This window comes from Pogoniulus pusillus, chromosome 1, assembly GCF_015220805.1.
Source record: "Pogoniulus pusillus isolate bPogPus1 chromosome 1, bPogPus1.pri, whole genome shotgun sequence".
In the NCBI taxonomy this organism is placed as follows: domain Eukaryota; kingdom Metazoa; phylum Chordata; class Aves; order Piciformes; family Lybiidae; genus Pogoniulus; species Pogoniulus pusillus.
Genome location: NC_087264.1, coordinates 42,490,093 through 42,508,793, shown reverse-complemented (window position 1 = coordinate 42,508,793; position 18,701 = coordinate 42,490,093). Strand labels below are relative to the sequence as shown.

Sequence of the window (18,701 nt, the reverse complement as noted above, 5' to 3'; positions counted from 1 at the left end):
CCAGGGAGGCTGAACCAGGACATTTTAACACAACTGAGCACTGTGTGTATGCTTGTTGTATACTATTGCAAACCCTGCTCAATAAACATCTGGCTGTTTAAGTGCAGGATTTCATAGTGGAATGGGAGACTAAATATATTGAAGGGCAGAGGAAGGCAGTTGCATAGGATACAGGGAGAAAGGAAAGCAGAGGATAAGGAACCTGCACTCAGTTCTTGTTCATTTCCCTGTGCTTAGCTTCACCACTGCTACAGTTCTCTTCAGAGGATAGTAATGACATGTGGTGGGTAGTGAGAAGACACTGTATATGTTTTCAAGCTTGTGGTAGTGCTGTAGCTGTGGTAACAAGTTTTTAGAAAGGTGATAATTTCATTACGTTGACTGGTGGTTCTGGAGTGAAGTAAAAGCTGACAGACCTTTGTGACCCATAAACAAAGGTTGTAAGTGTCTTCCAAGTCTGTCAGTTGCTGGTATAGGTGATTATGTCTCTGGAGAACTAGAAGACTTGCACATCAAAGTTGTTTACATCTCAACATGTTCTTCTCTATAAGGACAAATCTAGAATCCTAAACTCTTGTTATGGGAGAGAGCCTAAAGAAGACTGTGAAGTAGTTGCCAAATACAAATTAAGGCTGCTTTTTAATCTTTAGACTGGAAGGCTCCTAACAACTTGAAAAAGGATGTGAATGTATAGAGGGGAAAAACTGTAAAGGTGCTGGAGTTCCTCTTTCTTGAAGCACTGTAAACTCCCAGCTTTATGGGACCATGGAGAGAATTTATGTATGGGAGAAGCTGCATTCCTGGTTGTGGGAGAGGGGCTGATCGCAGCAGTTGTATCCAGCTGTGTATGTTATCTTACTCCTCTCACAGTAGTGAAATCTTGTGTATTTTGATGTGTTTGTATATCACTGACTTGAAACGTTGTCAGAAGTTGTGTATTTCTCCATAGGACACTCAGAGATGCACGTTCTTCAGAAGGCACCAAGGCAGCTTTCTTGTCTGCGTGTAGGTTTCTCTGGACACTTGTGGGTTTATTGATGGTCACAGTGTTAAAAATGCAAGCAGTGGTTTTTGACTCATCTTCTGTAGTACCTTGCAGGAGGCCTGTTTCTTCTTATTTTGTTGAGGTTTTTTTTTCACCTCCACTTGACAGTCTGGGGTATATAAAGTAACCATATAACTGATGTGAAAAGATAAGAGCAAGCTAAGCCTCCATTAGGTATCCTAATCGGATACAACTTTAAAATAAGTTTCATAAGCCTCTGTGTTTTACTGAAATCTTACTGCTTTGGAATGAAGAGGAGTTAAGCTTCTGCAGAAGCTCTGTGGGAGAAAGGATTAAGAAATAATGCTGTTTGTGGAGGAGAAAAGATGTCTTAAATAGCAGTTATTGCTGTTAAAAATACCAGCTGCTTCCCACTAATGATAGGCCAAGTTTCACAAACTTAACAGGTTTCATCCATTTGTCTCATGCTCTGCCTTTGATGGGATTTTTCCTTTTGATTGCATGGTTGGGAGTGGAGTGTCTGATACTCTCGGTTACAAAAAGTATATAGGATGTGTTGCAGTTTAACACTAGTGCAGTAACTGTAAATTGTGAGTATAGTTTTGGAGAGAGTTTGAGCGGACGTCTCCACAGAGGCTGAACAGAAGAGATACATTTATCTCATGTCATTGGTTTATGATTTTCCAGTGTAATCTGAGGTTCAGAGTGTTCTCTTGCTTGCTTGCTTTTCTCACTGTCTTTCTCCCTCTGGCCTTGCCTGCTTCTCTGTGTTGGGAATTGTTTTGGCTCTGGTAAGGAGCAGCAGTGGGATAGGGATAACTTTGTTAGCTGGTACGCAGCCTGCTGGACTCTTGTCCAGGGTGGATTAGCTGGGCTGTTGTCTGGCTGTATATATATGTATTTGTTTAGGTTTATTACCTTTTATATTTAGCCTGCTTTTGTAAATAATAATTTCATTTTACTTCCAAATTCTGAGTATTGTGGTAATTTACCTTTGAGAGTAAATCCCAAACTCTTCAAGTGGTGTAAACTCACCATAAGGTTCTTAAAATGACATTTGTTGTGGCCTGGAGCAGAGCTATGTGGGTGTTGGATGTTTCTTTGAGACCTGGCATTACTTTTGGCTAATGACTTTATGCTATCTACAAATTCAAAGGAAGATGATTAGTATCTTAGCATCCTACTTCAGTAATGTAGCATAGACTTGCACTGCTGCAGATTTAATGCTTCTCTGGTGAAGCAGTATCTGGTGAAGGCACCATTTGGGTAATTGTTTAACCAGAAATATACTCTGTGGACTAGAGACAAGTAGTTATAAAAGTTGATTATTATAGTCTTGTTGGTGGTATAGTGCTCAGTCTGTTAAGTAAGATTCAGTGACTTGGGAAATCTCAATCTTGTTTAAAAGCAGCTGACTAGCTTGTTTTGCCAGGTACCTCTTAAATAAAAAACTCATATGGAGGAACTAGAGGAATGCTTGGATTTGGTGGTGGTGCCTGCCTTAACCTGTTCAGCTGCAGCCTTGTCAGAAGATGAGTAATTAATCTTGGTTACATGGGGGAGGAGAGACTCTGAATTCTATTTTGTGTTTCATTTTAACACTGCCGTAAGCACCAGCAGTGCATTCCTTAGCTTGTACTTTAGCTAGAGGTCTTGTATTGCAGTTACTCCTTTAATGACTTACTGTGTTCATGGTCTTACCTATTTCTTCTCTAGGGAAGGCACGTGTGCAGCAGCTAGCAGAGAACACAAGGTATTTCAGGAGACGACTGAAAGAGATGGGATTTATCATCTATGGAAACGAAGACTCTCCTGTAGTGCCTCTGATGTTGTACATGCCAGCAAAAATTGGGTAGGTTTAACAGGATAACTTCTTGTCCATCTTCTTTAAGCTTGGGATGGAGCGAGAATGTTAAGACTTGTCTAAACATAAGAAAAGACTGATTTGATTTCTGCATTTATGATCATTCCTGTGTCTTATAAAACATGGAAATGTCCTATAGGCAATCTTGAGAAAATCAAGGCTTTCAGCTTTGGTAAGAAAGCACCTCAGGGAAGTGGGTTTAAAACATAACATAGAATCATAGAATCAACCAAGTTGGAAGAGACCTCCAAGATCATCCAGTCCAACCTAGCACCCAGCCCTATCCAGTCAACTAGACCATGGCACTAAGTGCCTCATCCAGGCTTTTCTTGAAGACCTCAAGGGATGGTGACTCCACCACCTCCCTGGGCAGCGCATTTCAATGCCAATCACTCTCTCTGGGAAGAACTTCTTCCTAACATCCAGCCTATACCTACCCCAGCACAACTTGAGACTGTGTCCCCTTGTTCTATTGCTGGTTGCCAGGGAGAAGAGGCCACCCCCCACCTGGCTGCAATGTCCCTTCAGGTAGTTGTAGACAGCAATGAGGTCACCCCTGAGCCTCCTCTTCTTCAGGCTAAACAACCCCAGCTCCCTCAGCCCCTCCTCATAGGGTTTGTGTTCCAGGCCCCTCACCAGCTTTGTTGCCCTTCTCTGGACACATTCCAGCACCCCAACATCTGTCTTGAATTGAGGGGCCCAGAACTGGACACAGTACTCAAGGTGTGGCCTGACCAGTGCTGAGTACAGGGGAAGAATAACCTCCCTTGTCCTGCTGGCCACACTGTTCCTGATGCAGGCCAGGATGCCATTGGCTCTCTTGGCCACCTGAGCACATCTAGTTGTAGAAGCTTTTTAATTTATTTCTATGTAGACTGTATGTATGTGCTAAAAGGAAAGCTGAAATTGAATGGAAATTCACATCAAAAGTCACTGTAGGATTCTTTCAACAGCTCCTGGATCAAAAGCAGCCAACATTTCCATAGATGAACTCTGAAAATTAAAACCAAAGAAAAAGCAAGGGGCAGGACATGATGGGTCACAAAAACCTCTATTGGATGAATCCCCAGTTTTTCAAGAGGTCTGGATTTAATAGCTGAGATATTGTTATTGTAAATACTTGGCTTTATTAATGCTTGTGGGCTGCTGTGTGGATAATTAAGGCTAAAATTCTGCCAGCAGGATATAATGTATATATAAAATTTTTTTGCAACACAAACAAATGCCAGCTCTCAAGGCTTTGATAGCTGCTTTTCAGCATCTGTGCATATTGCACTGCTCAACCAACACTTGGAAATTTGGAAAGCATATCTTCATTTAAAGTTCTATCACACATCTCTGGTGCTCTTCTAGCTCAGTTAGGCTTCAGTCTGGTGAAGCACTGTGGCTCTGGGAGGGAACAAACATCTCTTGGCACTCTGTGTGTAGTCTTCTCCACCTTTCTCAGTTTAACCAGATTTTAAAATGCCTGGAACCTTTATGGGTGCTGTAGAGTGTACAGTTTGCACCATCCAGCACACAGAGGCATACTGTTTCCACTGCCCAGCTGCTCTACTAGTCGGTACAATCTTTTCCCTGGAGGTGCTTATGGAAATGTTTAATAGCTAAGCAGTTGGACCAGTAACTTAATCACAGAAAAAAAGGCAACAACTCAGAGCTCTGATGAGATTTAGCCCTTAGGATTCCATAGAGTCTAGTTCATTCTTTCTTTCTCTTGTAGCTTGCCTTTAAATTAGTTTGGGATTACTGAATGCACACAAAATTAAGTGTATCAGAATACACCTATCTGTAAGAAAAACAGTTGCAGCAGAAATAACAGGCAGAAAATTTAGGAACTTAGTAAAAGGATGACATTTTTATACATCCTTGTAAGTCTCTTTATGTTTATTGCTACTTCTCAAGGCAAAGTCAGTTCAAAAAAGTTTAGCCATTTCCTGTGGCCTGTAGAAACACTCACAATTAGACTGTCATTGTTGAAAGGTGGTCGATTTTCATACCTCTTGAGGCATGTCACAGGCACTAATTCATTTAATCCCCATAAGGATTTGTTTTGAAGGTACTGTATGACAGTTTTAGGAGGTTTTTGCACCATTCTTAAAAACATTTTGCATCAGGTTAATTGATCATCATTTACCCTGGCAATTCCCTGGTTCCCATGATAGGCACTTAAAAAGTGGCACATTCTGTGACACCATAATGTGCTTGCATTAAAATGGTGAAAACAAATCATCTTGAAACAGCAGCAGCATCTGCTTTGGGAGTATTGCAGCATGGGGGATTCCTTGTGTAGTCAGACTTAGGAGCCAAAATCTCCATTTCCTATCAATAAGACTTCCAAGCTTAGGTTACAAATCCATCTAGAAACAGCCTGCTAAAAGATTAGCCTCTGCCACATATAATCTTTCAGCTTTGTTAGAGCTTAATTCAGTGAAACCTTTTGAGGAGGACCACCTTGGGAATGAATTTTTAGAAATGCTTTTGTGAGCAGGCATTCTGCCTCTAAAAAAAATGGCACTGGAAGCTCCAAATCGTGCTCTTACAGACTTGCTTCAGAAAAGGCCTCTGTGGGTGAACACACTGAGACCTTAGTGCTGTTGCTGCCTTGCTTCCGCTGATGTAATTCTGACAGTCTTCGTTGTTCTCTCTGGCAGTGCATTTGGGCGTGAGATGCTGAAGCGGAACATTGGTGTTGTGGTTGTGGGCTTCCCTGCCACCCCTATCATCGAGTCCAGGGCCAGGTTCTGTTTGTCTGCAGCTCATACCAAAGAGATGCTTGATACAGTAAGTGTTTCATCTTGTCTTCCTTCTTGCTTATGCTTTCTGTCAATAGATACAACAGTCGTCTGTTTTTAGGTGGACTAGTTCAACGTTTGGTACACAAACTCGTTGAACCTAATGTTTAAAGCTTTGTTTAGTGAAGCTGGCAATGACTACTCTCTTTACTTGCTTCAGCAATGCAGAATGTCTGCCTACAGTAAGTCTCAGAAACTTTCTTTTCCTGTTTTAATTATGTGAGAGAGTCTCATTCCTTTAAGACAATGCTTTCTCTGCTCTTAAAGAGGCTCTACCTTCCACTGAATCTTTTAGAAGGAAAAACTTCTGCTGGATGGAAGTTTTAAAAAACCAACAACACAAAGCCAAAACCCACCAAACAAACACCTGATAACCTCCAAAAATCTGTGGTCTTCTCAAAAGCAAGTGCAAACCTCAGTGTGATTACCAGTGAGAATTCTTCTTCTGAAGATTCCTATTCCAGTTCTTGTTTACAGCCTCAGAGCACTTGTATCTTAAATAATGCTGTCCTAAATGAGTCTGTGCCATGTGCAATGCCTTACTGACTCCTGTCTGCCCTACGCATGTTCCAGCAGAAGGAGAGGTTTCCTCCAAGGAGGCCATTTAGGATATCACAGTATCATCAGGGTTGGAAGAGACCTCACAGATCATCAAGTCCAACCCTTTACCACAGAGCTCAAGGCTAGACCATGGCACCAAGTGCCACGTCCAACCTTGCCTTGAAGTGCCCCAGGGACGGCGACTCCACCACCTCCCCGGGCAGCCCATTCCAGTGTCCAATGACTCTCTCAGTGAAGAACTTTCTCCTCACCTCCAGCCTAAATCTCCCCTGGCGCAGCCTGAGGCTGTGTCCTCTTGTTCTGGTGCTGGCCACCTGAGAGAAGACAGCAACCTCCTCCTGGCCACAACCACCTCTCAGGTAGTTGTAGACAGCAATAAGGTCTCCCCTGAGCCTCCTCTTCTCCAGGCTAAACAATCCCAGCTCCCTCAGCCTCTCCTCATAGGGCTGTGCTCAAGGCCTCTCCCCAGCCTCGTCGCCCTTCTCTGGACACGCTCAAGCATCTCAATGTCCCTCCTAAACTGGGGGGCCCAGAACTGAACACAGTACTCAAGGTGTGGTCTAACCAGTGCAGAGTACAGGGGCAGAATGACCTCCCTGCTCCTGCTGACCACACCATTCCTGATGCAGGCCAGGATGCCACTGGCTCTCTTGGCTGCCTGGGCACACTGCTGGCTCATGTTCAGGCGGGTATCAATCAGCAGCCCCAGATCCCTCTCTGTCTGGCTGCTCTCCAGATGCCTTTAAAAATTAGTTGTGAAGTTACTCTCTGACTAATATAGTTGAAAGGGGATTATATGAATAAGCCTGCCTATCCTTGTTACATTTCAGTGTGGTAACTAGATTAATTTTTCGAGTCTTCTGAGTAATCTTCTTTGATGGACACAGACATGGGCTGCCTTAGGCCCTTTCAAAGTTCTTTGTTGTATTTTTGATCCTCACTGCTATTCTGTAACTCAGAACCTATGATAGATTGAGTCACAACCTTGGACTTCAGCATAATAGGTTGTCCTGTTCAGAGACCTGCTTGAAGGAATCCCATAGGATATGACCCTGAAGAGAAGAGGTGCCCAGGGCAGCTGTTGGTTTAAGTTATTTCTCCCAGAAGAATAATTCATCCTGATTCACAGGAAGGCAGATGCAGTGGGAAGCCTGCACAGATGGACAAAACAAGAAAAGCATAAAATGGAAGCATATAAGATGTGCAAGCAGGAACAAGTGACCCAGGAGGAGCAGAGACAAAAACATACAGGAGTGGGGTTAGGAAAGCCAGAGCCCACCTGCAACTGAATCTGTCAAAAGACATGAAATGCAGCAGGCAGGGCTTTTATGGAGATATTAGTAGCAAAAGGATGAACATAGAAAATGTGGGACCACTGCTGAACAACATAGGGATCAGGTGATAAATGGCATGCAAGAGCACAGTATCCACTTATCAGGTAGTAACACTTAAGAGTTTTCACACTTCTCTGACACAGAACTTTCAAATCAGCAGCTGCAAATAGCTCTCTTTTATTTCAGTTTGGTTAGGAGAAACAGTAAGGCAGTAGTGTGGGCAGTTTGATGTATATTTGGTGCTCTCTATCAGCTGAACAACCTGTGGTGTTGTGCTTGATGCTACTGAGTTGTTTCTGCCTTGTGAAACCTCAGTGATTCTTCCCTGACACTCCCAACAGCAAACCACTTCAGGAGTGCCTTCTCAGCTGCTTGTTCTGCTACTCTTACTGTAATTTTCTTAATTCAGTTGTTTCTGTTCCAAATAAAAAATCTGGAACTGTTTGGAGAAGGCCCTCTCCTTCCTTTCCTCCCAGTATAAAACGGATAGTATCCTAGAATTGACTCAGAGCAGAGCAGTAGAGCTGAGTGTTTTGACACCAATGAGGAAGCATTAGTGTCTGGCCAGGTGGATATATAGAGGTACAAATGGTCAGGAAGTGGAAGGAAGGAGAAGAGAGAGAACTGAAGCCTGTGAATTCATATTGTTGCAAACTGAGCTAAAACTGAAACTGTGCGAGCTTGATGTGTTGGCATGACCTGAACAGTTACACAGTCTTGCTGTTGGATAGGTTCTTGGTCTTTTCTCTTAGTGACTAGCTGGAGTCTTTGCCATAACAAGCTGCTTTTGCAGAGTCTATGTAAGTACTGTGCTTAGTCTCTTCCAAAACCAATCTGTAGCTTTTACTACTCTGCTGGAAAAAAGCTCTCTTCCTGTTAATTTGCTTACAAGTCTTTCTACTTTCCAGAAAATGTTTCAAATTTTCTGCACTTAAGTCTTAAAGATTCATTTCTAGAGGACTTCTGTAGGTGCTAAATGCTCTAAATTGAGGAACTGCTTATTTAATGTATATGGGCTTGTCTGCCTAAGGAAATTAATCCAGGACAAAATGAGGTGTGAATTTTGAAGTGAATGAAGAAATCCCAATTTAGCTCAGTATGTGGAGGCTTTGTTCCAAGTTACTTTAATCCACTTTAGGGTTCAAAACAGCTGCATGCTCTGAACCCAGAACACTGGAAAAAGGAGTTAATAAGGAGCCAGTCCTTCTGTCAGTGACCTTGTGTTGTGTTTTCTTGTGATGCAGCGAAAGGGGATTGATTTCAAGCAGCTAATCATTAAGGCAGCCCTAAGATCTGATCTCTCTGCTGCAACTGTGGCAGCAATATCCAGGAGGAAAAAGAACTGAAATTAATGGACTTGGAGAGAGCTGATAAAGAGCTTCTTCAAATCAGTGACAGCAAGGAAATCTTGGTGGCCCATTTTTGCGCGCTAACAGGGGCTGTTACGACATTTTCTTCTAAACAAAACCTACCCAGGTTTGGCCACAAGGAAGGGAAGCTTGTCTTGTAAATGCTGATACTTGTAATGATTCCTTGTTCTTATTAAATAAACCCACATGATGAGGAACAGTTCTCAGTTACAGTTTTAACTGTTCTATGTAAATAGAACTTCCTTGCCTGAAAATACTTGGCTCAGGATCAGAGTGAAGTCCCTCATAACCTGCATCCCTGTGGGTTAGTGCTTTCCTTTCAGTGATGAAAAATATATTACACTCTCCTGAGTCAGAGTTCACCAGTGCCATTTCCTTTGTAGTCTTTGCTGGTCACATGGTCCTTTTTGTTTTAAATTAATAAAATCCTAAATCTGCATTCAAGAATAACAGTTAACAGACTCTTTCAACAGAAACTCAGCCTTAAATTGTTTCCATATGGGACCTTTACTTAAAGCTCTGGCAAACTGTGCCCACACTTTTGTTTTTGGGGTTTGGTTGGTTGGTTTGGAGTTTGTTTGGTTGGGTTGGGTTTTTTTGTTTGTTTGTTTGTTTTACCAAGGTCCAGCTTGGGTTTGTTACCTCCTCCCCCCCCTCACCCAGATTTTAGAGTGGAGAGGTTTTTGCTGCCAGATATAACAAGCATGGGCAAGTATGAGGGGACGTTGTTTAAGGAATCAAAAACGTTAGCTATCCATCCAGGAAGGAAAAGCATGTAGGGATATTAACCCCTGTCTGCCAACTATTCTCAAGAGACAGGCATTTGACCCAGGACATGTTAGAATTGGAGCATTAATGCTGAATTAATTGCATGCTGAAAGAATTCTGACTGTACCTATATGAAGAAATTTACAGTCCAAGGGCGTGCAGAATGCCAACCAATTCAGGAGTGTGCAGAATGGCAAGTTTTTTAACTTAACCTTTGAGTTCAGAAATCACACTGGATTTGGAAGTCATCTTCTGAGTTAATTTCTTTGTCACTTTCCTATAAAAGATAATTAGCCTGCAATGTACTGTTGCAAAATAGGGTTGTCTTTTTTTTACCTTGCTCCAGGAGCAGTCTGTAGAGAAATTAAGGTTAGGGTTTGCCTTTTAGCAAACACTATTGTGAAGCAGTGTCTTATCAAAGAGATTGCAACATAAAGTAAGTATGATTAACTGAGCTGGGACTTTCCTCATTTCTTGCACTAGCAGATGTTTGATCTCTGGTAAATTTCATAACGTTTGTATTCAAGTTAATGGTGGAAGGTTTTGTTAGCTTGTTCTGGGCTGTCAGCTGTGTGAGTGTTGTTTTGTGGCATGCTCAGTAAGTGGGACTTGCTTTCTAGGGAGAAAATGCTTGAGGTCCTACCCAGAATAACTTCCTTTTTTAGTTCCTTGGAATGGCTGGCAAAAATCTTCTATGCAGTGTTGTTAACAGTACAGAGCTTGCCTCTCTAGTTGTCTATGGACAATGCAAATTAACCAAATGGAGATACAGTGAGTACTTCAACAAAACCTGGTAGCACAATATTGCAGTTTCCTTTTCACTATTTTTCAGTTTCAAAGATGGAGCATGTCAGAGATGTTTAACAGTTATGCTAACACACAGATTGGTTTCATAGCATTGATTCATGAAGAGGAGTCGAACTTCCACCTACTTTTTTTCCCATTTCAGCTTTGTTACCTCCAGAAAGAGAGGAATGTTGGTTTTGTTTTTTCTGTCTGGAGTTGACTGTGAAATTTGAGTTAATATTGCTGGATATTATGGTCCCACCTTGTAAGTGGAGTAGTCAGGTGAGTGCAGAGTCACTCTCAGTTGAGTGAGCAGTGCTGCTTACTTGCTCTTGAGACTTTTGAATGCTAAATCAAATGAAATTCTATGCACCTCTGAAGCTCCGAACTTCTAGCACAGCAACACTGAAGTAAAATGTCTCTCGTTAGTCTGCAGGCCTATAAAAATGAAGTTGTGCTGATAACTTGCTGGCAGCTGTCTCTTCTGATGTACTGTGCTCTCTTTCTCAGGCTTTAAAAGAAATCAATGAAGTTGGAGACCTTTTGCAACTGAAATATTCCCGTCATCGTTTGGTACCTCTCTTGGACCGGCCGTTTGATGAGACAACATATGAAGAAACAGAAGACTAAACTCCCTCCACGTGCCTTGGTGGGATGGACACACCCTGTGGAACACTCCATGGTATACAGGCCAACAGCGTCCATGAACAACACACTTGTGACTGCTTAGCATAAAAGACATTTCCTCACAACACTGAAGTGGCCACATCAGCTCTTAATGGCATTTTGTAAATACGGAGAAGAGGAGGAGGAAAAAAAAACAGCTTTGATTCCTGTGTCTTCGGGGTCTGAGCCTAGAGGTGCTTGGCTTTATTTTTCTCTCGTTGCTTTTATTATTTATTTGTCTCAGTGAGTTCATAGCAACCCCAGTCAGCTGTGGCTGATCAGATCAGACTTCATATGCACCGTTAGCCTCCCAAATGCTGGCTGAGATGTTGTGAGCATGTGTGACGCTGGCATGGCAGAATTTCCAGTGTCACTGCTAAGTGTCTGACCTTCCTAGTAAGGAGCTGACCTGTCTGCTCTTGGAGACTTCTAGAGAAGATGTTGATTGCTAACTTTGAGATATTTAACAAGATGGATAATCAGCTAAAATTGGTTTAGTTGCTGGGTGGTTGTTCGTTTTTTTTTTTCTTTTGCAGTTGCTTGTGTCTAAAACTTGAATTTAGCCTTTTTTTATAATAAATATGTTGTTGACATGTCACTGACAGGATCATTGTTCCCAAACATTAGTTAGTTTTGTAAGCCACAGACAGAAAGACTTCTGGAACTCTAGCCTCTTTCCCTTCTCTGTATGGTTAGAGGATTGTCTCCTGGTTTTGACACTGATTGTCCTCTTGATAACGTGGTAAGTGATGTAGAGGGGATTTGGGTTTGGTTGTTGTTTGGTTTATTTTATTCATTTGGGTTTTTTTTAATGAGTTGTGTTTTGTCTTCCTTCTGACACACTTTGTTTAAAAAAAGAAAACAAACACACAAAAAAAACCACAAAGAAAAAGCTGGGGTTAGTGTGTATTGCCTTCCACCTTCAGGTTTGTTTCTCTTGCTTTAGAGTTATCATAATACCATGAACAAGTCAATTCCAACTTCGTGAAGGGTGCTCTTTAGATTAAGTAAACCATAGCAAGTCTTGTGCTTCTTGTTAGGACCAGAACCCCTCAATTAGCAGGCCTATAGAATGGATGACTATTGGGAGAACCACTTCTTTCATGCAGATCCATGAAAGACTGATTTCTACCCTTGGCCATGCTAATTCACTGTTTCTTGTCATATATGAGATGATCTTCATTGGCCTTGTTGTACAAGGCTTTTACACAAAGAGTATAGACAGGCTGGATCTTTTATCATACATTACATTTTGGCTATCCATCAAAGTCACTTGGCAGCTGCATGTCTATATAAACCTTTTCTGAAGAGAGAATGTCCTCACAATTGCACTTAGTTTGAGAACTTTGTTCTTTGCATTTCTGTTGCTGAGATCAAATTAACATTCACTGAGCCAAATATTTGGAATCTGCAAGTTCCACACTCTCATACTCTGGTCAGTGTTTGAAACGGGCATCTTTGCTCTAGCACACCTTAGAGGTGCTCTGCTACTTAGTCATTGCATTTTGAATTCTTTCAGGAGGTGGGATGGATTGTTGAAGAGGTACCAAAAGTTTCCTAGCAGGAGTCAGTTGCAGTATCATTTGTTTCTGTACTTTATACCTTGGACACGTAGGCTTTCTGCTTTAAGACTGATATTTCAGTTGGGACAGCTCTTTGATTTGAGTTAGCATAATGCTGTTAGCAGAGGAATGGAGTTTTCTACATCTGAGTGCAGCTCAAAAGCTATCTGCCTGATGCTACAAAAAAGAGATAAGTTATTTCATGCTCGTTCTGCAGTTAACAATGAAGAAGTGCTTTGGCCACTAGAAACAAACAATTCTGTGTATACAAATGGTGATTTAAAGCAGAACTGGGCTTAATGGCATATCTGTCTTTGTGTGCTTATAGGTCTTGTTCTACTTTAATGTAGCTGAACTTCAAAACAGGAGTTCAGATTTTTACCATTGCATTTCAAAAATTTAATGAGCTGAGAAGAACTAAAACTGTTTCAGAATGGGCCCAGATAACTGTTTGTGTCTCAGTGCACCAGTGTTGATTTGCTCACCTTCTGGAACACAGTCTGTAACCTGTATGTGCAAACTTTGCTAGCTTTGGAGTAGTCTCATTTGTTCAGCCACGGAGTGAGTAAACTGCAACTACATGAGCTTACTTTCTCACCTGTGTTCTGCCCAGGACTAGCTCTAACATTCCACTAGATGATGTACTTTCTGACTTTAAGAAGCTTTACCTCAAAGAATTACTGCCTTTTTCTCCATTTTTTTTCTTTCAAGGAGAAGAGGTTACTGCAGGAAGCCCTGTCTCCAGCTCTGAGGACTTGGTCACAGAACTATTTAAGATAGGGCAAAACTGGTCAACTTGAAGGCATAGGCATGGTTCAGTAGGGAACTATTTTGAGCTTGTGCTTTTGTCTGCTGTGTAGCCAAGTCAGCTTGTTAAGTGTGATGTATTAAATTAGAAGTGGGTTATTGTAGATTCTGCAAGTGTTGAGTCTTAATCCTGTCTATAGGACTCATCTTTAGGCCAGCTTGTCTTTAGAAGGGAGAAAAAATGGATAGATCTCAGTAATTCAGATAACTTCTTTACAACACTTCTGAAACTGCCAGTGTTTGAAAAGTGCTGGTTCCCATCCAGACTGCAGTTGCACTTGTGCAGGAAATTACGTTCATGCTACATTTCTGCCATTTAGTGTCTTTCTCCGTGTGACTTCCAGTTCTGGGTTGTGAAGACATTTCAGAAACCACTCAGGCAGTTAGCAACATTTGCAGACTGTTTGGTTGCATTTCAGCCCTGCCACATCCTTTTTTGCAAGCAACTTCCCCACCTACCCCCCCATACTCCCCTCCCCAGATTCTGGAGGTCTTTTATTTAAGGGTAGCTGTTCTGACAAAGTCTGGTACCTGTTGAAACTGCTTGTGAAAAACCCCAAGAAGTAGCAAGTCCAAGATTTTGCACTTTTAAGTCAGTAATTGCCTGAGCATGAAAGCCAGGAATATTTTTTCACATCTCTTAAAGAAACTCTGCTCCCACATCCAGAGAAGCAGATCAGTACTGGTTTGTACTAGGCAAATCTGTAGCATGTGTAGGATGGATTGCTACTTTGATATTTATGTACTGGACAGAAATGTGCATCTCTTTTGTCCTAGCAGCAGAAGTGATTGAAAGAACCAAACTTGAAAGATCACAAAGGAAGAAAAGCTGCTTAGAAATAGACTTCAGTCCCTGCCAACTTTTCTGAGACATTCTAATTGAAAATGACTCCTGGTATTTCTTAAGAGGTGCAAAATTCAAAAGAAAATGAAGGCTGCTTTTCAACAAAGGATTTTGCCCTGTACTGTACACTGGCTAAACTTACTCATAAATATACAATAGTTACCTTACCAGCACCTCTCTGAAGAACTCAGCAAGCAAGATTTTGCCTCTGCTGAGCACAGTGAAGAGTTTAGAACCATTATAGTTTTCAAGGCTGATGGCCATATTCTTTTACACTTAGGAAAACTGAGAAGCTCCTATTACCAAGCATCAGCAATGAGAGAGAGATCTGCTTCTTGTTAGAAACCAGCCTTCCCAAGGAGACCTTTGTCTTAAGGAGCCTGATTCATAATTTTTTCTTTAGTTCTGTGGCAGAGAAGAAACCAAGGGGCTTTTCTTGTCAAAATATTCAAAACTTTTGAGTTTTCTTGGTTAGGGTTTTTTGAATTTGGTTGGGGTTTGGGTTTTGGGGGGATTTTTTTTGTTTGAGTTTGGTTTTTTTTACACAAGACACAAACTCTTGTATAGTATTTGTGCATATGGTGTATTTAACTCTGTTTATTCTCTACATTTTTTTCCTCCTTAAAAAATGCTGCTCCCATTCTTAGGTTACTGCTGTAGCATGCTTCTGCTTTAGGCAAAGGCTCAGGAGTGAACTGCCCAAACATCTTACTGTGATGGCATTGTTCAGTGAAGAAATGGCATCATTCCTCTTTCTCTTGCTGTTTCCTCTGAGTGCAGGAGCAATGCCCACTGTCATGGCTGCAGCTTCACACAGAGCAGGAAGAAGGGAAGTAAGCCGATGAAATCAGTGATCCAGCCCTGTGCTGTGTGGTTGAGGGACTGATGGGGCAGAAATGGGGCGGTCAGTCATCACTTAGGCTCAGCTGTGTGGAGATGTCTCTTGTGTGCTTGAACAAGCATCTCTAAGACAGGATTGCAGCTTCCAGTGCCCAAAGGGACACCCCTCAAAAACTTTTCCACATCAAGTCAATTCCTCTCCTTGTGTGCAAATTGTAATTTCTTTACCTCTGAAAAGTGTTTGGCTTACAGCTGTTTGCTTTTCCAGAAGCCAGGTTATCCGTTCGTGCAGATCATAGGAGAGGTTGGAGGAAAGCATGAGCTCTCCATTTCAGGGAACACCTTGCAGCTGATGTGTTATGCAGGAGCTCCCTTGCTGCATTCCAGAGAAGGAAACTTGTGGAGATTTATCCCAATATACAATGGTCAGTAGTGTTTATACATACAGCTTAGATTATATTATTCTTACAGTTTATACTCAGCCTGTGAAGGTGTCAAGCATGTTGGATCTGTGTGGGTGGCACCTTCTACACAGATATGAAGCACCTGTGATCTGTTCTACTGATAGTGAAGCACTGAGCTATCTAGCAATGCCTGGTATGACCTCTCAGCAGGTGCATTGCTGGCTTTGGTGCTGGACCTGGAACCCAAGTGGCATTGGACCACTGTTTAGGAAAAGCATCAGTCATTCAACCTGTGTAACTTGAATATGGTTTTGAAAGAAAGAAAAGATAAAAAGAAAACCCAAAACAAAAACAACTGAGATGCCATTGTGATAGCTTGTATTCCTGTAAATGTCCCCAGCCTTGCAGTTGTTCACCTGTCCAAGGATTTGGACATGAAGCTTAGAGCACAACCATGAAGTGTTTGTATGAAGTATTGCGCTTTATTTTTCACTAAGAGAAGCATTTGGTGCAGACATTGAAGCTGTTGTGTTTACATGCCCAAAAGGGGCTGGGTGAAGATGATGACTGCAGTGTGTGTTGAAGGCCTTAAACTGTGACTCTTGGTATGAAAAGTTGAAATTAAAACTGACCCTAAAGAATGCAGTGGAGGTTAACCCATGGAAGAATACTCTGTGCTCTCAGTTTAGCGATATGTACTGCTGTTTAAGGAACAGAAGAGGTGTCTGTGTGTGAAGGTGAAAGATAGTGCAGTTCTCTGTGATGATGTTCCTATGTAGCAAGCATTGGTAACTTGTTCCTGAGCTGCTGAAAGTGGGAGAATTATTGAGAGGGTCAGGGACCTCAGAAGCAGTGGCAGCTAGCAAATTAATTTCCTCAACAGTATGTAAACAGGCCTTGCTTGAACATGCCAAGGATTGGTGCCTTTCCAAAAAAACCCATGGTGAAGTGAAATATGCACCAAAGCATCTGACCCCTGTAAAGCATTTGAGTTTTCTGCAAAACCTCACCCTGTTCAGACAGTATTTCTGCTACCCTCTAATGGTATATTCAGCTAAATGCATCTCTAGCCTTCCAATATTATTAGTTTCAGACCAGTATGAAAGAGATCAAAGGACTGTTGGAGCCTGAGGCTTTAGGCTAGCAGCCCCAAAGCCAATGGTGGCCCACATTTCCACAAGCCCTGGGCAGAATGACCAAGTCACAGCACTTTGCCTAAAATTGCACTGTATTCTTATGCCTCTGTGTTGCTATAATGTACATATATATTGGATTTTTTTGTAGATAATACGTTTTAGATAAAATTTTTAAACGGGCTTCCCCCAAAATATTTTATGCCAGATGTCTAATTTTTTTTACACTTGGGATTAATATGAAGTTGGATGCTCTATAGGCAGGGGGGGGAAAAAAATGGATGGTACATTGGCTTTAAAGAGATAACAATGCATGTTTAAAAGCAAAAAACCAGACACTTGGAGAAAAAAATGCTTGGGAAAAAATACATTAAAATATATTCTATGTTCTGCATAATAAAGACTTTAAAAAAAAACATTGTGAGTTTGTTTGGGTTTTGTTTTTTTTTACTTTTCTTGATGCTAATGAGTCTTTTGCCCTGATAGACCAAACCCTTTTCGCCTTTTCCTTCTCAACCACATGGCCTTTCCTGGCCATCCACTCAAAAAAAACCCCAACAAAACAAACACAAAAAAACCCAAACCAACCAAAGCCAGCACATGAGTTTCATACTGGAATGGCTAAAGCCATAGCCTGTTTGAGATAGATCAATGTCCTTCCATAGGTTTAGACTCCAGAGCCAGGAAACTTTGGAAGTGAGATGGATGCTCAGATGTTGCTTTTCAGTCTCAGGTTACCATACAGCAACGGCCCCGATGTACAGTCTGTAGAGACTGTACAGATCTGCTTCTTTTGGGGAGAGATCTACAGACTGTACAGATCTGCTTCTTTTGGGGAGAGATCTACAGACTGTACAGATCTGCTTCTTTTGGGGAGAGATCTACAGTCTGTAGAGACTCTGCTTCTTTTGGGGAGAGACAGGTCTGCAGAGGTTACTGCTGTTCCCGGCCTGCACTGCTCACCGTAACTTTGTGCTAGCTCCATGAAGATGGCTCTGCTGGGTAGTCAGGCTGCTACCCTTGAGTGCTGTTAGGCTGCTAATGAGATGTTTTAAAAGATGAGATGTTTGATGCGTTGTGCATGGGACTCTTGACCTCACATGTGCCTTGCAGTCTGTGTCTTGTTTCAAACACTTCCGTCCACTCATCTTAGCCCCGAGTTTGCATGAAGTGGACGTCAGTATTTGAAAAGGAGATGCCAGGTCTGCTTTTCAGCGGTGGGTGCAAAAATGGGCCCAGATGCTTTGCAGGGTTGTGTCTCTGTGTGTGCAGGATGCAGGAACGCTGCCCTTCCTTTTTTCTTAGGTGTCCCTTTCTAGGGTCTGTGCCACGACTGGCACTTTCCCTCAGCGGGTTCCAAAACCTCTTCCCGAGTGTCTTTCCCTAATAATGCCTTTGTAATAATTTCCTTCACAGGCTGATGTGGAGATCCTGGGAAAGATACTCTCGACCTCAAATGAACAGCCTCGCCGTATTTCCAGCGGGTTTGGGGGCCGAAAAAAAGATGCTGCCGGCGCAGTGGAGAGCAGATCAAAGAACTAAACCTTATTTTGACTGGTGGAAACTTCCTCCCGCAGCTCGGGAACAGCCGGAGCTTTCACCGGGAGTACAGAGCTCTGTTTCTGCCTGCCCAGAGCGGGGGTGGCCCCAGCGTTGGCGCTGCGGCCCGCGACCTCCGCTCGGAAACGGGCAGAGGGGAGGCCTCAGCAAGCGGAATCCGGCTCCTCGCACTCTATCTGCTTTCTCCGAGGGCGAGGCGGGAGGCTGTGAATCCCCGATGCGGCTCAGACCCCGGACCCGACACGGCTCCCGCCCTCCCCGCCTCATGCGGCCAGGCCGGGCCCGAGCCCGCCGCCCCGCCCCGCTCCGCTCGCCGTGAGGGCGCTGCCCCGGCGCTGCGGCGGGGCGCCCCGGAGGGAAGCGTCCCGGTGCCACGAGGCTTGTGTAAGGCCGGCGCCGCCGAG

At 42.7% G+C, this 18,701-nt stretch overlaps 1 protein-coding gene across 3 annotated transcripts in view; it reads left to right on the top strand.

Annotated features, from left to right (window-relative positions):
- Positions 1 to 17,155, top strand: part of SPTLC2 (serine palmitoyltransferase long chain base subunit 2) — an 84,782-nt gene extending 67,627 nt beyond the window's left edge. For all 3 annotated transcript variants that reach the window (XM_064150599.1, XM_064150616.1, XM_064150606.1), the window contains exons 10-12: positions 2,723 to 2,858; positions 5,522 to 5,651; positions 10,992 to 17,155. In XM_064150599.1, the coding sequence (XP_064006669.1) occupies positions 2,723 to 2,858; positions 5,522 to 5,651; positions 10,992 to 11,111 (386 nt within the window). In that variant the 3' untranslated portion in view covers positions 11,112 to 17,155. The remainder of the gene's footprint in view (positions 1 to 2,722; positions 2,859 to 5,521; positions 5,652 to 10,991) is intronic.
- Positions 17,156 to 18,701: the final 1,546 nt, after the last annotated feature.